This window comes from Sorex araneus, chromosome 6 (assembly GCF_027595985.1).
Source record: "Sorex araneus isolate mSorAra2 chromosome 6, mSorAra2.pri, whole genome shotgun sequence".
Lineage (NCBI taxonomy): Eukaryota > Metazoa > Chordata > Mammalia > Eulipotyphla > Soricidae > Sorex > Sorex araneus.
The window spans coordinates 165,611,400-165,628,159 of record NC_073307.1 but is presented as its reverse complement, the minus strand read 5'-3'; the positions used below and the strand labels follow the sequence as shown (position 1 = coordinate 165,628,159).

Below are 16,760 nucleotides of genomic sequence, written 5' to 3'. Positions count from 1 at the left end.
GCCCTCCCCGCTGTGCTATCGCTCCAGCCCCTCCAGAACCCTGATGTTCCACCGTCCTCAGCAGCGCTAGGGTGACCCTGGTCATCTCCAAGCACCAAACTCCAGGCTTCAGTGTCTGAGCGTCTCTAACCTTCCCTTGGACTTTCCAATTCCCGGTTCCAAAGCTCCAATCTGGCCTCACCCAGGAACTTGGACGTGGATCTTGGCCTTTTCTTCTTGGGAGAGTCGACTGTGGGCTTGGCCCTAAGAGGGTCCCCTCGCTGAGCCCCCTTGGGGCCGCCCTCCAGAGAATCCACCAGCCCTAAATGTTTAGTCACAAGGTGGCGGCAGGGACCGCAGGGAGGCAGGTCGCCGGGCTGCCAGCCCGTGGGGTCTCGCAATGCCTGTCGGACCCATGGATGAAAGAGTCGCAGGTTTAGGGCCAGAAGGCGGGCCATGAGCTCAGTCCCAAGGTCCCAAAGTCAGGACCTGCTCGGGGATAAGGGTCTGCCAGGCCCGAGGCCCCAGCGTTTCCCCGTTTAGGCAGTTGGGTTGTATCCGTAACTGTGTCTGTCTGTGAAACTGTAACCGATAAAAGCTACGGCCAGAGGCCCCAGAGCCCGTGGCCCTGAGCCATGCAGACCCCAGCCCAGCGGCTTTCCTGCTTAAGAGCCAGGGCTGGGGAGACAGCCCAGCAGGCAAGAGCGCGTGCCTGCACGCTGCCAAGCCCATCCCGGCACCCCGTAGGGCCCCCTGAGCACCAGCAGGAGTGAGCCCTGGGCACAGAGCCAAGAGTCAGCACTGAGCACAGAGCCAGGAGTGAGCCCTGAGCACAGAGCCAAGAGTCAGCACTGAGCACAGAGCCAGGAGTGAGCCCTGAGCACAGAGCCAGGAGTGATCCCTGAGCACAGAGCCAGGAGTGAGCCCTGAGCACAGAGCCAGGAGTGATCCCTGAGCACAGAGCCAGGAGTGAGCCCTGAGCACAGAGCCAGGAGTGAGCCCTGAGCACAGAGCCAGGAGTCAGCCCTGAGCACAGAGCCAGGAGTCAGCCCTGAGCACCAGCAGGAGTCAGCCCTGAGTGCAGAGCCAGGAGTGAGCCCTGAGCACAAAGCCGGGAGTCAGCCCTGAGCACCGCCAGGTGTGGTGCAAACAACAGCAACAGAGTCACTTTTCATTGCCAGTTTCGGTGAGTTGAGGACAGAGTTCGGGGTCACCCCACGAGCCCCATCACCAAAGACCATGAAAGCCCCAGGGGGCTGCAGGGGATTCTGCCATGGAGAAAGTTTTCAGGCCCAAGTTCCCTCTGGAACGGGGACGTTTCCAAGACTGCTGGGGACCCGCAGAGTGTAAGTGGGGGCTGAGGGCGTGCCAGAGGGGGTGATGCTTTCTTTTAGCTTTCAGGTTTTGTTTTTTTTTGGGGGGGGTCACACCCGGCAATGCACAGGGGTTATTCCTGGCTCTGCACTCAGGAATTACTTCTGGCAGTGCTCAGGGGACCATATGGGATGCTGCCAGTCGAACCCGGGTCGGCCGCGTGCAAGGCAAATGCCCTACCCGCTGTGCTATTCGCTCCAGCCCCATCAGCTTTCAGTTTTGGTGGGGGACGCACACCTGGTGACACTCAGGACTCTGTCCTGTGGGGGCTCTGACGACCATAGGGGATGCCAGGGATTGAACCCAGGTCGGTTGCTCGCCAGGCAAATGCCCTCCCCACTATATTATTGTGTGGCCCCAAGCTTCCTCTGTCTGCCTACCTCCCCGGGCTCCTTCTTTCTTTTTCTTTTTTTTTCTTTTTGGGTCACACCTGGCGATGCTCAGGGGTCACTCCTGGCTCTGCACTCAGGAATTACTCCTGGCGGTGCTTGGGGGACCCTATGGGATGCCAGGGATCGAACCTGGGTCGGTGGCATGCAAGGCAAACGCTCTACCCACTGTACTATTGCTCCGCCCCCACCCCCTGAGTTCTTTCAGGGCATCCTGGTGTCCCATCCATGAAGAACTAATGAAGGCGCTTAGGGGGCTCCTCGGCCACCTCCCCCACCCCACCCTCAATGGCTCCCTGGGCCCCGGAGAAGTAAGAGACCCTGGGACGAGACATTTCCCCTGCACAGCCACACCTCAGACCTGCAGATACTCTCTCCTCCGTCAGGGGTCAGCAGCAGGCCCAGACCCCAGGGGCACCCACTAGCCAAGCACTCACAGGGCGGGCTGGCTTCCCTGACACAATGCAAACGTTCCCAGGCCTAGGTCCTTACCAGGGGACCGTCGCCGACCTCCTCCAAAGACCTCCAGGTCTCAATGCCCAGGTGGCAAGGTTAGGGGAGTGGACACGTGGGGGACTCTCAGCCTCCCCCATGACGTGGGAGCTGAGGGTGCCGGGAGCACTCCCTCCTCTGATCAGAATCTGAAGGGACAGGCTCATCTTTCCCATTGACGAGCACTGGCCGAGAGCGAGGACCGGGGGAGAGCATCGTTCTTCAGTGAGACCAGCGGATGGCCAGGAATGGCCAGGAAAGGGCCAGAGGGATAGGACAGCAGGGAGGGCATTTACTGTGTATGTGGCCAACCTGGGTTCAAACCCAGCATCCCAGGTGATCCCCCAAACACTGCCAGGAGTGATTCCTGAGTGCAGAGCCAGGAGTAACCCCTGAGCATCATAGAGTGTGACCCAAAAAGTGGAAAAAAGAGAAAAATGCCAGTAGATGAAATTAATAACCACTTTGGGGTTTTTTGGCCATACCTGGCTCCGCTCAGGGTTTATCCTGATTCTGAGCTCAGGGATCACTTCTGGTGGGGCTCTGGAGACCATATAGGGTGCGGGGAGCCAGGTCTGCGACGCGCAAGGTAATCATCGCTCCAGCCCCCCAGTAACTGCTGCAATTCAAAGTTTGACTTCCACCCCCCCGCCCCTCCCCCATCTGCAGCGCCAATAAGGGCTTTTCCTTATCCTGTTTCCATAAAACAGGCTGGGAGCGGAATCTGCTGGAAGGGTTGAGAAACTCGGGATTAGTCCCAGTGGGGGATGGGGATAACTTTGCCTTGGGGACAATCCCCTCTTTCTCAGCCTTGCCTCTGCTATCCTCCTGCGACTCCGGTCAGGTTAGAGAAACAGGGAATCGGTCTACGGGCTCTGTGTGTGTGTCTCTGCACACGTGTGGCTGCTTCTGTGTTTATAGTCAAGTCACCTGTGTGGCAGATTCTGAGATGTCCCCAACAGGGTAAAACCAAAAGCAAAGCCCCGAGTCTAACCAGACACACAGAGCCAGATACATTATTACTGGAGAACAAGACACTGTGGAAGTTAGCTGCTTCAAGATCGAGGGGCCCTGGGGCTGGAGCAATAGCACAGCAGGTAGGGAGTTTGCCTTGCACGTGGCCAACCTGGGTTCGATTCCCAGCATCCTATAGGGTCCCCCAAGCACTGCCAGGAGTGCAAAGCCAGGAGTAACCCCTGTGCATCGCTGGGTGTGACCCAAAAAGAAAAAAAATTGAGGGGCCAGAAAGTGCAGTGAGCAGGGTGCGTGCCTTGCACGTGGCCCAGCGGGTCGATCCCCAAGCCCCCATAGGGCCACACCAACAAGAAGTAATCCCTGAGCACAGAGCCAGGAGTCAGCCCTGAGCACCGCCAGCTGTGGCCCCAAAACAAGCCCCTCCCAGAAATGAGGTGCTTTCTTCATGGACTGTGATTTTGTTGGATAGCAATTCAGCTGGAAAGAGTCTAACTTGGGAAATAAGCCCAGAAAAGTGAAAAGTGTTGACCTCAGTTCCCTATCGGGGAAATTTAAAAAAATCAAAGAGACCTTCGTAGCCCTGGTCAGGCGGGACAGCGCTGTTTCCCCTTCTATGTGGAGTTCGGTTTTGTTCTGTCAGCGCTTATTTATTTATTTGTTTATTTATTTATTTATATTAATTTATTTTTGCTTTTTGGGTCACATCCGGTGATGCACAGGGGTCACTCCTGGCTCTGCACTCAGGAATTACTCCTGGCATTGCTCAGGGGACCATATGGGATGCTGGGAATCGAACCCGGGTCGATCTCGTGCAAGGCAAACGGCCTACCCGCTGTGCTATCAGCCCCTGGGAGCTTATTTATTGCTCGGTTGGTGTGCCCCTGTTTGAAATCTGGTTTTTGACCCAGCTGAAATCCGGCTTTGTTCCTTTTCTGGGTCACTGGGAAAATCAATTTTCCCCCCACCTAACAGCATCCTGGGCCATCCGCTAGAAGGCTGGAATAACCTTTCGCTAAGTTACGGTCCCCAAACAAGACAGAAATGATTTTCTGTAGCAGTATTGCCTGGCCTGTTCGTACTAGAACTGGAGGCAAGGTGTTCCCTGAATTGGGTCTCGAGATACCTCTGTACTCTGACAATCACAACTATTTGGTCAAAGAGTGCAGGTTCTTGAGTTGTTCATTTGGCTTTTGTTTTGGAGCCACACCCTGAGCTGCTTGGGGTTACTCCTGGCTCTGCACTCAGGGATCTGGATCAGGGTACCCTATGGGGTGCCGGGGATTGAACCAGCCCTCCCTGCTGTGCCATCACTCTGGCCCCTTAAAGAGCTGGCAAGGGGGATGCAATACCTTATACCCGGGTTTCCATGCTGTTGCCTCACTAAAACTGCTCTTGAGGGGCTGGAGTGATAACACAGAGGGTAGGGTGTTTGCCTTGCACACGGCCAACCCGGGTTCGATTCTCAGCATCTTATATGGTCCCCCGAGCACCGCCAGGAGTAATTCCTGAATTCAAAGCCAGGAGTAACCCCTGAGCATCGATGGGTGTGACCCCCCCCCCAAAAAAAAAAGAAGCTGCTAGTTGAAGGGCTGAAATGTTTTAGGAATAAAAATAAGGATCTGAGCACCAGGAAAGCAAAATACTGACGGTAAAAGAGGACATTAAAAACAGGAACACGGCAGGGCTTACTCCTGGTTCTGTGCTCAGGGATCACTCCAGCTCAGGGGACCAGCAGGATGCCTGGGGTGGAACCTGGTTCATCCCCATACATGGCAAGCACCTTAGCTGCTGTGCTGTCGCTCCAGCCCCAGAAAGATTTCACTTAAGGAGGACATTAGACTCAAACGCCAGGAAGAGCCCAGGAAACACTGGGTTGCTGTTTTTTTGTGGCTCTTCCCAAACTAGTGCATTAGATGTGATATGGTTAGGTCAGTTCAGCCTAGTTTGAGGACGGTGTGATCCTGAGAGTGGAAGGAGGGGCTACTCAGCCAGGAAGAGAAAATGGTCCTTCTCCTTGCCCTACATTTTGCTACTTTGCATCATTGTTTGAAATAATAGTTATAAACCATCAATACCACTTGGGAAAAAAAATAAAACAGTAGCACACGCTGGACCGACAATACAGCAGGGAAAACACTCGTCTTCCGCTCAGCCTACCCAGATGGTTTCCTGAGCACCGTCAGGAGTGACCTTTGGCGCAAGCCGGGACTCAGCCCTGGGCACTACCAGTGTGAACACCAACCAAAAAATAAAAGACGAAAACATTTTTTTAAATTTATATTAGTGAATCACCGTGAGGCACAGTTACAAACTCATGAACTTCCTTTCTTTTTTTTTTTTCTTTTTGGGTCACACCTGGCGATGCACAGGGGTTACTCCTGGCTCTGAACCCAGGAATTACCCCTGGCGGTGCTCAGGGGACCATATGGGATGCTGGGATTCGAACCCGGGTCGGCCTCGTACAAGGCAAACGCCCTACCAGCTGGAGTTTCGCTCCAGCCCCAAACTCATGAACTTTCATGTTTGCATTTCAGTCATACAGTGATCAGTGATCGTTTAAGACGAAAACATTTTGCGCAAAGACTTCTCTTTCAGGGTCAAATTGGTCTTTTCCTAACGGAGGAGAGGAAGAGATAAAACAGAAAGTTAGGGGGGAATAAACAAGGAAAGGAATGTGACCTTTAAACTCAACAAACTAAGAAATTTAAAACTCTGTTCCTTTTCTCCAAATTGTGTCTTCAGAGGTAAGAACTTAAAGTGTATGTAAGGCTTATGTTTGACTATCCGAGCTAGAGAGATGATAGCACAGCAGGCAGGGCGTTTGCCTTGCACGCAACCGACCCGGGTTCGATTCTTCCATCCCTCTCGGAGAGCCCGGCAAGCTACTAAGAGTGTCCCGCACGCAGGGTAGAGCCTGGCAAGCTCCCCGTGGTGTATTCGATATGCCAAATACAGTAACAAGTCTCACAATGGAGAAGTTATCGGTGCTTGCTTGAGCAAATCGAGATGAACAATGGGAGGACAGTGTGTAATCTGGGCTGCATATGTGACTGAATGTAGCAAAACTTTTAACATTTAGTTAGGCGAAAGTAATATTCTAACTTCTTTTTTTTTTTAGCTTTTTGGGTCACACCCTACGATGCTCAGGGGTTACTACTGGCTTTGCACTCAAGAATTACTCCTGGCGGTGCTCAGGGGACCATATGGGATGCTGGGAATCGAACCCGGGTCGGTCGCATGCAAGGCAAATGCCCTACCCGCTGTGCTATCTCTCCAGCCCCAATATTCTAACTTCTTTACCTTGAAACTGAACTAAATAAAGTCTCCTTAACCTTGAGTGAGCAATTTTATTTTATCCAGTGAGTGAACAATTATATTCATATAATAGGAGAGAAAGAAAGAGAGAAAGAGAGAGAGAGAAATGGAGGAAGGGAGGGAGAGAGGAAAGTCATTTTAAAATGCAAACTTCAGAGAATCTTCCTCCATGCTCACTGCGAACAGAATGCAGAAAAACAGAGGCATATGCAAACAAGCTTAATCTTATTTGCCTTCTTAAGTTCTGTATCGCTTTTGCTATCTGTGTCATTTTGGTTAAGTGGGTAAATTAAGTGTGTCATAAGAACATGTAGGGGAGGGTTTATTTGTTTTAGTTTCGGGGCCAGATCCGGAGGTGCTCGGGGCTACTCTGGGTCTGCACCGAGGAGTCGCTCCCTACTCAGAATGTCGAAGGGCCACACTTGCTCACCCTCTTTGCTTCTCTCCATCTATCACGCACATTGTTCTCACTCCCGCCTGGTTTCTGGGCCCCTCGGAGAGGATCATGAGACAGCCAACAAGTCAGTCATGAGTGCTAAAGCTTCTCAGCTTGAATTTTTTTCATCAAAACTGGTGTGGCTTAGCCAAGAGTTCAAAGTAACTCAGAATGAGCCGAACAAATGATTTGAGTTACAGGGAGGCCCCGACTGTGAAAATGACAGCCCCAAATAGATGAGCACAGCCTTCATTCCATTTTGCCAAAGATAGGGAATTCCTTGTAAACCATACACCAGTACCATACATATGGGCACAACTCACCGGTCAGGCTATTGTTGAACAGCAACATCCCCAAACTTCTCTCTCTCTCTTTCTTTTTTTTTTTTTTGCTTTTTGGGTCACACTTGGCAATGCACAGGGGTTACTCCTGGCTCTGCACTCAGGAATCACCCCTGGCGGTGCTCAGGGGACCATATGGAATGCTGGGAATTGAACCTGGGTCGTCTGCGTGCAAGGCCAATGCCCTCCCCGCTGTGCTATCACTCCAGCCCCTCAAACTTCTGTCTTAAAAAAAAAAAAACAGAAAAAGAGTGTAGGGGACCCTCTCCCTTTGGGCCCATGTCTTGTTTATTTAGTCTTTTTGGTCACACTCCACAATACTCAGGGGTTACTCCTGACTCTGCACTCAGTAATCACTCCTGGTGTTGCTTGGGGGATGATATGGGATGCCGGGGATTGAACCTGAGTCAGCTATATGCAAGGCAAGCGCCCTATCCGCTGTGCTGTCACTCCAGCCCCCTCGGTCCCCCTTGGTCCCCCTCGGTCTTTAGCCTTATGTACTGATCATTTTCTGTTTAAATTAGGCATTGGAGCTGAAGAGAGAGGGCAGTGGGCAGGGCACCTGTCTTGCCCATGGCTAACCCAGGTTTGATCCCCAGCACCCCATATGGTCCCTCAAACTCTGCCAGACACAATCCCTGAGCATCGCCAGGCGTGACTCCCCAAACGAACAAATAAGAATACGCAAGTCACTAATTTGGAGTTTGCATCTGCAGTGGGACATCGTTCTGCCCCCAGAGACTTCGAGAATGGGGCCTGGTATGGTCTGGGGAATGGAGGGGGCCAGGGGAACCGCTCCCTTGGGTGATTATATGCCCCTGTTAGGTGCCTATAGGACCCCCCTGGTTCCATCTAGAAGGGCCAAACCTTCCTACGACATGGCGTGCATCAGGAGTGACAGGTGACCGAGGCAGCTGGGGCTGTCTCCTGGGCTCTGCTTGCTTTCATGGTCTCCGCTCTGACTCGGACCCGCGCCTGGGCCACGCAGGGAACCCCAGAGCTGCAGGCTTCAACATCCTCAGGCCCATTCCCGCCCTCCAGAGTCGGGAGAGAGCGAGGGCTGAGGGGGCGCACGTAGACTGGGTTAGAGGGTTTGTAGGGGTGAGGCCAGAGGTCATCGAAGAACAGAATAACAGGGGCTCGAAGGCAAGACTTGTGCAAGAGATAAGGGTGTGCGCGGCCCGAGCTCGGGCGGACGTTCCCGTCCCTTCAGCTCCTAAATCCTTCGGCTAACAGCGCTGTCCAAACACCGGCCCGAGGTTTCGGCACGAAGGCTGGAGAGACAGTGCAGTGGGTCTGATGCTTGCCTCGCACACAGCCAACCTGGGGTTGATCCCCAGCCCCCCAGAGGGTCCCGGGACCCCAGCAGGAGTGATCCCCGAGCACAGAGTCAGGAGTCAGCTCTGAGCACGGCCGGGTGGGGCCCTCACAAACAACAACAGCGAAAGGCTCTCGCTTGCTCACCCTGGAAAACCTCATGAATGTTTCGGGTTTTTGTTTTGATGTGTTTGGGGTTCACATCTGTGGATCATGGTGCACCTTCCCGCCCCCCTTCAACTTGTTGTTTCGGGGCCACACTGGCAGAGCTTAGGAGTGACCCCTGGCTCAGTGCTTAGGGTTCACTCTCAGCAGTGTTCCAGGGACCGGGGGGTGCCAGGATGAAGTCTGGGCCCTCACAGGCAGAGCTTCTGCTCCTGCCCCGTCACCCTCCCCAGCCCTTTTACCTCTTTCTTCTCTCTCACTCTCTTTTTTTTTCCTGCTTTTTTTGGGGGTTGGTGTTACACCCAGCCATGCTCACTGATTACTTGTGGCTCTGCACTCAGGAGTTACTCCTGGTGGTACTTGGGGGACCATATGGGATGCTGGGGATTGAACCTGGGTCGGCTACATGATAAGGCAAACGCCCTCCCCACTGTGCCATCACTCTGGCCCCCTTTCTTCTCTTTCTTCCAATGCTGTTTCTTTGTTTTTTGCTGATTTTATTTTTTACATTAAAAGATTTTCCCCCTTTCTGGTGATCTTTCTTATTCTGTCTGGTTTTCTGAGGAGCCGCTCAGACTGGCCCTTGGCACCCTGCGATCAGCACCAGCATCCCCCAGAAGGGACCAGGAGCTGCCTCCCAGAGCTTGAGGTCCTGTTTGCTCCCTGCGGGGTGCGCTGGCAACGGCCACAGCTCCAGGGTGGGCGGAGATCGATAAGGCAGAGTTCTGGCCAGGAAACTGACCTCTCCTGTCAGCGGTGGGGTGAGAGGTCAGAGGTCAAATTGTTCAATCACCTGCTTCGTTTCATGGTCACCTTCGAAGCACGGTTGAGTCAGGAGGTGACAGATCAGCAGGTGGCACAGCTACGGGGGCAACATGCGCGGGCGCCAGCAGCGTCTGACCACTACCACGTGGGACACTGCCCCGTGTCACCCCTCAGGGACCGGCTGCGGCCCCACTGCACGGCGGCCGGGGAGCAAAGCCGGGCATCCTTGTCCCGTGTTCACCTCCTCCGCCCGCCTCCCGCCAACCAGAACGTTCTTCCTCATTTCACAGATGCCAGTGCAGAGTTGGCACACCCATTCTTAAAATAGCAACACAGGAGCTGGAGCGATAGCACAGTGGGTAGGGCGTTTGCCTTGCACACGACCGACCCGGGTTCGCTTCCCAGCATCCCATATGGTCCCCTGAGCACCACCAGAGGTAATTCCTTAGTGCAGAGCCAGGAGTAACCCCTGAGCCAGGTGTGACCCAAAAAGCAAAAATATATATATAAAAATAAAATAAAATAAAAATAAAAATAGCAACACAGGGGCTGAGCACAGAGTCAGGAGTAATCCCTGTGTCACCAGCTGTGTCCCCAAACCTAAAATAAACATAGAATTAAAAAAAATAGCAGTACAATGAAAAAAAAAAAACCACCCAGCATCAGGTCAGAGAACTAGCTGGGTGGACTAAGCAAGTTTTGCATGCTGGAGGCCCGGCTGCCACCCCGAACTGCACGGTCCCCAGCACCGCTGGGAGTGGCCCCTGGACACCTCTGGGCGTGGCTCCAAAATTAAAAAAAAAAAAACTTTCACAGATAGTAATGGTCACACCCTATTTTTTGGTTTTAGGCCACACCTGGTGATGCTTAGAGGTTACTCCTGGCTCTGCGCTCAGGAATTACTCCTGGCGGGACTTGGGGGACCACACGGGGTGCTGGGGATGAAGCCCCAGTTGGCTGCATGCCAGGCAAGCGCCCTTCCGGCTGTGCTACGGCTCTGGCCCGCCCCCATTTTCTCATGCACAGAACCTGCCTCGAGTGTGCAGTGACCGAACGGTGCATGCAGACAGCGCGGGGCCCGGGGAAGCTGCTCCCCGCTCCGGACCCTGGGGAGAAGCGTCGGAGGCTTGCGAAGAGGCCCAAGTATCGCTGCCACCCCCTGGTGCTAAGAAAACCCTGGTGCCCCCGTCCACACGGCCCCCAGCACGCCAGGTCTGACCCCCACGCCATGCAAACCCAAAGCCCGGTCCGGGGTGCGTCTTTCTACACCACCTACAGCGCGCGCGCGTGCGCAGGCGGGTCTCGGGCCGCGCGCACGCTCACGTGCAGTTCCCAGCCGGCTCCGGTCATCGGAACAGCCGAGCAGGATGGACATGCGCGGGCGAGAGCTGGTCTCTAACGAAACGGCTGCAGCGGGCATCTGCTGGGCAGCGGTCACTCAGCCCAGGCGCTGTCCAGTCTGGAAAGTCATCGTCGCTGGCCCCTGCTGGCACTTCCGCCTCTATCCTATCTCTGGGCTGTTTTCCCGGCCCTCCGGGGGCCCCCACAGGCACTTGCTCGGCACAGCCAGGGCCCCGGGGTCCCCAGTGGCTCCAGGCGTCAGCCCCGCCCCACCACAACTGCTCGGACACCAGGAAGGGGCCCTGAGAGGGTCTCTCCAAGGTGACGGGGCTGGCAAGACTTCCTGGCCAGGGGCCAGAGTGACCGTGCAGTGGGGAGGGTGCGCGCCTAGCACACAGCTGGCCCAGGTTCCATCCCCGACCCCCATATGGCCCCCAAGCTCTGCCAGGAGCCATCCTGGGTGCAGTCACATGTTACTCCTGAGCACCGCCGGATGTGGCCCCAAAGCACAAGATTTCCCAATGAGCCGCTGCCACATGCGAGCAGCCCTCCAGGATTCACGCCTCCTCCACGGGCCCCAGGACTCTTCCTGGGGTGCCCACTGGGGCTATGGCCAGACGCTGACAGCGGAGGCCTGTCTGCTCCTCCAGGCTGCACTCAGGGACCCTCCCGTACTCCCCCCCCCCGCCCCCGGGCTGGGGAGCCCCAACCTGCTTTGTGTTACCCCCTTAGTTCTTTGTCACACCAGCAGTGCTCAGAGGTTACTCCTGACTCTGTGCTCAGGATTTAACTCCTGGCATTGCTATGGGATGCTGGGGCTTGAACCCCAGGCTGGCCCTGTGCAAAGCGAGCGCCCTCCCCGCTGTGCCAGCTCTCCAGACCCCGAAACCTGCTTCTACCCAACGCCCCGGTTTAGCCAGGCTGAGTTGTTCTTCATCTGAAACCCGGAGGGTCGGAGACAGTGAGATCAGCCCCTCTGCCTGAGGAGCCCTGGAGGGCAGCCTGACAGCGGGAACTGACCGGGACCCGTCCCCCACCAGGGGCCGCCCTGCACCCGGGAAGGTGCCTTTTCCCTCTGCAGGTGCCTGGACCCCGGAAGCACAGACCAGGGGCGGCCCCAAGCACTGGGCTCCTGCTTTCGCGTCCCAGGGGGCTGTCCCGTCCTTCCCGCCGCCCGAGCCCAGAAACGCAACGCCCACAGCACGCTTTGTCTCAGAAAACTTTATTGGTGCACGGGAAAAGGGGGGGAGGGGCAGGCAGCCTCCCGCCCCCGCCTGGGGGGGGGGCCGAGCCCCTCACTGCTTCCCGTTGCCGTTGATGGGGAGGTTCAGGTGCTCGGGGGAGGCCAGGAAGGCCTTGAGCTTGGGCCGGGCGCTCAGGCGGTCCACGTAGGCCTTGAGCAGCGGCAGCGAGTCCAGGCAGCCGGGGGCCAGCACCTGGTGGATCAGCAGCAGGTCCAGCAGGTTGTAGTCGGCGAAGGAGATCTGTGGGGTGGGGGGCCGGAGTCAGGAGGAGGCAGCGGGCAGGGGTGCGGGGAAGGGATGGGGGGTGGGGGGCGGGGCCTCCCCAATCCGCCCGCTCTGCCGAACACGTGCTCAGGGGCCCTCAGCCACTAGGGGGCGGGGCGGGGGGAGCAGAAGCCTGTGGCAAAGGCCCCCCACCCCACCCCACCCCCGCGCCTGTGCCCCACCGACGGGGCAGCAGGGCGGCGCTCACCTGGTCGCCCACGAGGAAGGCCTGGCCACCCTGGTTCTGGGCCAGCAGCGTCTCAAACGGCTTCAGGCGCCCGGGCAGCTCCTTCACGTAGTCGGCCTTGCCGGCCTCCTGCCAAAGGGGCCGCGCTCATCTCATCCTCCCGTCCCGACCGGCGGCAGGCCCAGGCCCCGGCCTCCAGGCCCTCCGAGCCCCCCCCACCCCGGGAGGCGGCCACCCCAGGGCCTTCAGCCTCCCGCGCCCAACCCAGGAGCGAAGAAACGCAGCCCCGGGCCCCAGGCTGCTGGCCGCGCCCGGTTCAGAGTGGAAACCTTTCCCTCCTGCCACAACCCGCGCTGCAGGTGCGCCGCTCCTTGGGGGTCGTGACCCCCAATTAAGAAGCAGGGGGTGGGGGCTAGAGTGATATAGCACAGCGGGGAGGGCGTCTGCCTTGCACGCGCGGCCGAACCCGGGTTCAATTCCCAGCATCCATATGGTCCCCTGAGCACTGCCAGGGGTGATTCCTGAGTGCAGAGCCAGGAGTAACCCCTGTGCATCACCGGTATGACCCAAAAAAGCAAAAAAAAAAAAAAAAAAAGAGGCTGGGGTGCCAGAGCGATAGCACAGCGGGGAGGGCGTCTGACTTGCACACAGCCAAACCGGGTTCAATTCCCAGCATCCCATAGGGTCCCCCAAGCACCACCAGGAGGAATTCCTGAGTGCAGAAACCCCTGAGCATCGCTGGGTGTGACCCAAAATGAAAAAAAAAAAAAAGAAACTCGGAGGCAGGGGCCCCAGGAGGGCGGCCCCAGGCCGGTCACTCACGTAGTTGGTGTAGATGAGGGAGGCGTACTTGCAGCGGAGGTCCTCCACGCCGTCGTTGGCCACGTCCACCAGGGCGGCCTCACGTGCGTCCTTCCCGTAGAGCCCTGTGGGGGGGACAGGCGGCATGACTCGGGCCCACAGTCCGGCCGCAGCTGGGTGGACTCTGGGGGAGGGGCGCCCTCCACACTCCTGGGACCCCCAGCCCCCCACTCACCCAGAGAGCGGCCCAGGTGCCGCAGGATGGCGTTGGACTGGTACAGCGTCAGGTCTCCATCCTGGAACTTGGGGAGCTGCCCGTACAGCTGTGGGGGGATGGGCACAGCTGGGTGAACTTGGGGCACCGGCCCGCCTGCCCCTCCCCGCCGGGCCCCTCCCTCCTGCGCTCACTCACACACGAGGCCTTGAGTGTGCCCTGCATCCAGGTCTCCCTGGACACCACCTCCTCCTTCCAGCTCTGGCCCTGGTCAGCCAGCAGCATGCGCGTGGCCTCGCAGCGCCCTGCGCAGGGGGACAGGGCAGTGGGTGCGGGACCCGGGCTCCAGCATGCTTTGGGGCAGTGGGGGGGGGGCGGCAGGAAACTGGGTTCCAGCATGCTGAGGGCCAGTGGGGTGTGGAGCAAGCTGGGGCAGTGGGGTGCAAGGCTGGAGCGTACTGGGGGGCAGCGGGGTGCGGGACCCCTGCCTGCAGCCGCTGGGGCCGCAGGGGGGAGGCGGCTGGTTTAGGGCGCAGGGCCGCAGGGGGTGCGCGGCCGCCCCAGGCGGGTCGGGTCCCCGGGGTGCCGGGCCTACCTCGCACAGGGAAGTAGACGATGGTGTAGGGTGGCACTGCGGGACAAAGAAGCTGGTGAGTCCCCGCGCGCGCGCTCCTCCCCGCCGGGCGCGCGTGTCCCGAGCCCCGCAGCCGCGAGCGGGGTCGTGGGTCTCGCCCCCTCCCCACCCCGAGCGGGGAGACGGTGGGGTGGGACAGGGGCTCGCCGGGGCCGCAGGAGTTCGCGGTCCGGACGAGCCCCGAGTCCCGGGAGCCTCCCCCCGGGGCCCGCACCCCCCTGGTGCCCCCGAGCGCGCGGCGCGGACTCACTGGCGGCGGCGTGGACAGAGGCGCGGATGGCGGCGGCGTAGCAGAGCGCGCTGAGCGGAGCTGGGCTGCGGGCCTTTTAGGGACGGGCCCGCCCGGATGGCCCGCCCCGACCCGCCCCGGCCCGCCCCGGCCCGCCCCGGCCCGCCCGGCGTGCTGAGTCACGGCGCCCCGCGCTCCATCGCCCGACCCCTGGCCCTGCCCGCGGCGCCCTGTGCCCCTCTGGCTTACACTGCAGGCCCGGGGGTCGGGAGCACCGGGAGAGCTCCGGGAAGGCTTCCAGAAACTTCCAGAGTGCCTGGGGGCCTCCCAGCCCGGCCCTCTAACCCTGGCACAGCTTCTGCACCCAGATCTGGCGGTGGGCACGTGGCCCCATGGGCGGGGGACCCCAAAGATGCTCCGTGACCCAGACATGTGGACCCACAGAGGTGCCAGAGCTGCTGCGTGACCCCCCACCACCCCCACTGCTCCCCAGCACATGCAACCGCCCCCCCACACACACACACACACCCTCTCTGGGTTTCTGTGCCCCTGGGGCTGTGGTGACGCCTCTTGTTGTGCCACCTCTGAGTCACCTGCCACCTGACCTCTCCTGGGAGGGCACCTGTCTGCCCCTGGTGAAATGGGCATTTGGCAAAGAGCAACAGAGACCTGGGTCTCACGCAGGCCTGGACAAGGGGCTCCGGGCCAGTCTGGGTGGGCGTTTCTAAGCGCTGTGCCCGCCCGAGCCCTGGCGGGCTGGCCCGGGCCTCAGCGTGCAGGTCCTACCCTGGACCCAGTACCCCTGCGAAGGACACGTGACAGCTACGCAGGTCTCTGAAGGCCTGGGGGAGGCCTGGGCACTGGCTGAGCTGGACCCGAGCAGGTCCGCAGACCGACTCAGGGGGACGTGGTCCCCAGGGGGGCCGTGGGGACTCTGCCCCCGATGGCCCTGAGCCCAGACCTCTAGGCGATGGAGAGGCTTCCTGACAGAGCGCAGACCCGAGCTCAGCGAGAGGGGGGGTCGGGACCCTCAGAGTCCTGCACAGGGTCCTCGGGCTGCCTTCTGCTCCCCTGAGCCCCCTGCTGAAGCCCAGAGTCGAGGCTTCCCCGGGCCAGGGAGAGGCGGGCGGTGGTCTCAGGTTCCCGCTGTCCGTGTGGGCACGAAGCATCGTCTCTTCCTGCCCTTGGCCAGCGACCCCACCGGAGGGCCTTAATGAGGCTCAGGGGTCCCCCGGGGTCTGCTCCCCGCCCTTGCCAAGAGCCAGGGCTCAGGACCAGGGGGCTGGACGGGGGGTCGGCGGAGGGCACAGTGGGGAGCCGCAAGGTGGGGGCGCTCAGGGCCACCCCAGCACGCACTTGAGAGACTTCCGGGTGCTGCCGGCACCCCCTTCATCCCTGAGCGCCACTCTCGCCTGCCTTTCCTTCCAGAAGGGCTTGATGTGCCGTTTCACCCAGCTAAGAGCAGCCTGAAACGACCTTCAGAGCAACTTCAACAGTTTCCACTTATGCGCCCGGCGAGGAGATTGTCCTGCGGGGATTGGGAGATTGTCCTGTGGGAACGGGAGATTGTCCCGGTTTGGGAGATTGTGGGGCTGGGAGATTGTCCTGCGGGAGTTTGGTCCCAGGAGAGCAACCTAGAGAAAAGCGGGAAGAAAAGAAACAGTTGCGGTCTGTATCAGTCTTTTATCAGAAGCGGGATGAAACTCTCCCTTAAGTCACAACCTCTGAAGGGCGGCCCCAGTCATTCCCGCCCGGCCTGAGCCCGCTGGCTGGTGCACACACGCATGCACATACATATTCACACCACCCTCCTGCACATGTGCACACTTGTACACACAGACCCACTCGGCACACTGACCCACTTGGCACACTGACACACACATGCACACGGACACACACATGCATGCAGACACATACATGCACACAGACACACACAGATATACATGTGCACATTGACACACCCACGCACACACACATGCACACTGACACACACATGCACTTTGACACACATGCACACATATACATGTACACTGACACAACCATGCACAGAGACACACATGCACACATACACATGCACACTGACACACCTATGCACAGAGACACACATGTACACAGACATGCACACACAAGACACATACATGCACACAGACACACACATGGACACAGACATGCACACAGACACACACATGCACACAGACACATACACACACACACATCAGGTGTCGGTGTCCAGCAGCCTAAGCCCCGGCCCCACCAGCCGTCCCTCTCAACTGTGGGTAGTCTAGGGTCCGAGAACTG

At 58.4% G+C, this 16,760-nt stretch overlaps 1 protein-coding gene across 1 annotated transcript; it reads right to left on the bottom strand.

Annotated features, from left to right (window-relative positions):
* Positions 1-12,094: 12,094 nt before the first annotated feature.
* Positions 12,095-14,606, bottom strand: LOC101553725 (glutathione S-transferase P). Its single transcript, XM_004618564.2, has 7 exons — positions 14,484-14,606; positions 14,195-14,230; positions 13,798-13,904; positions 13,621-13,708; positions 13,407-13,510; positions 12,606-12,713; positions 12,095-12,373 (listed from the first exon to the last, which is right to left on the bottom strand). Coding segments are annotated over exons 1-7 (633 nt in total). The 5' UTR covers positions 14,485-14,606; the 3' UTR covers positions 12,095-12,184.
* Positions 14,607-16,760: the final 2,154 nt, after the last annotated feature.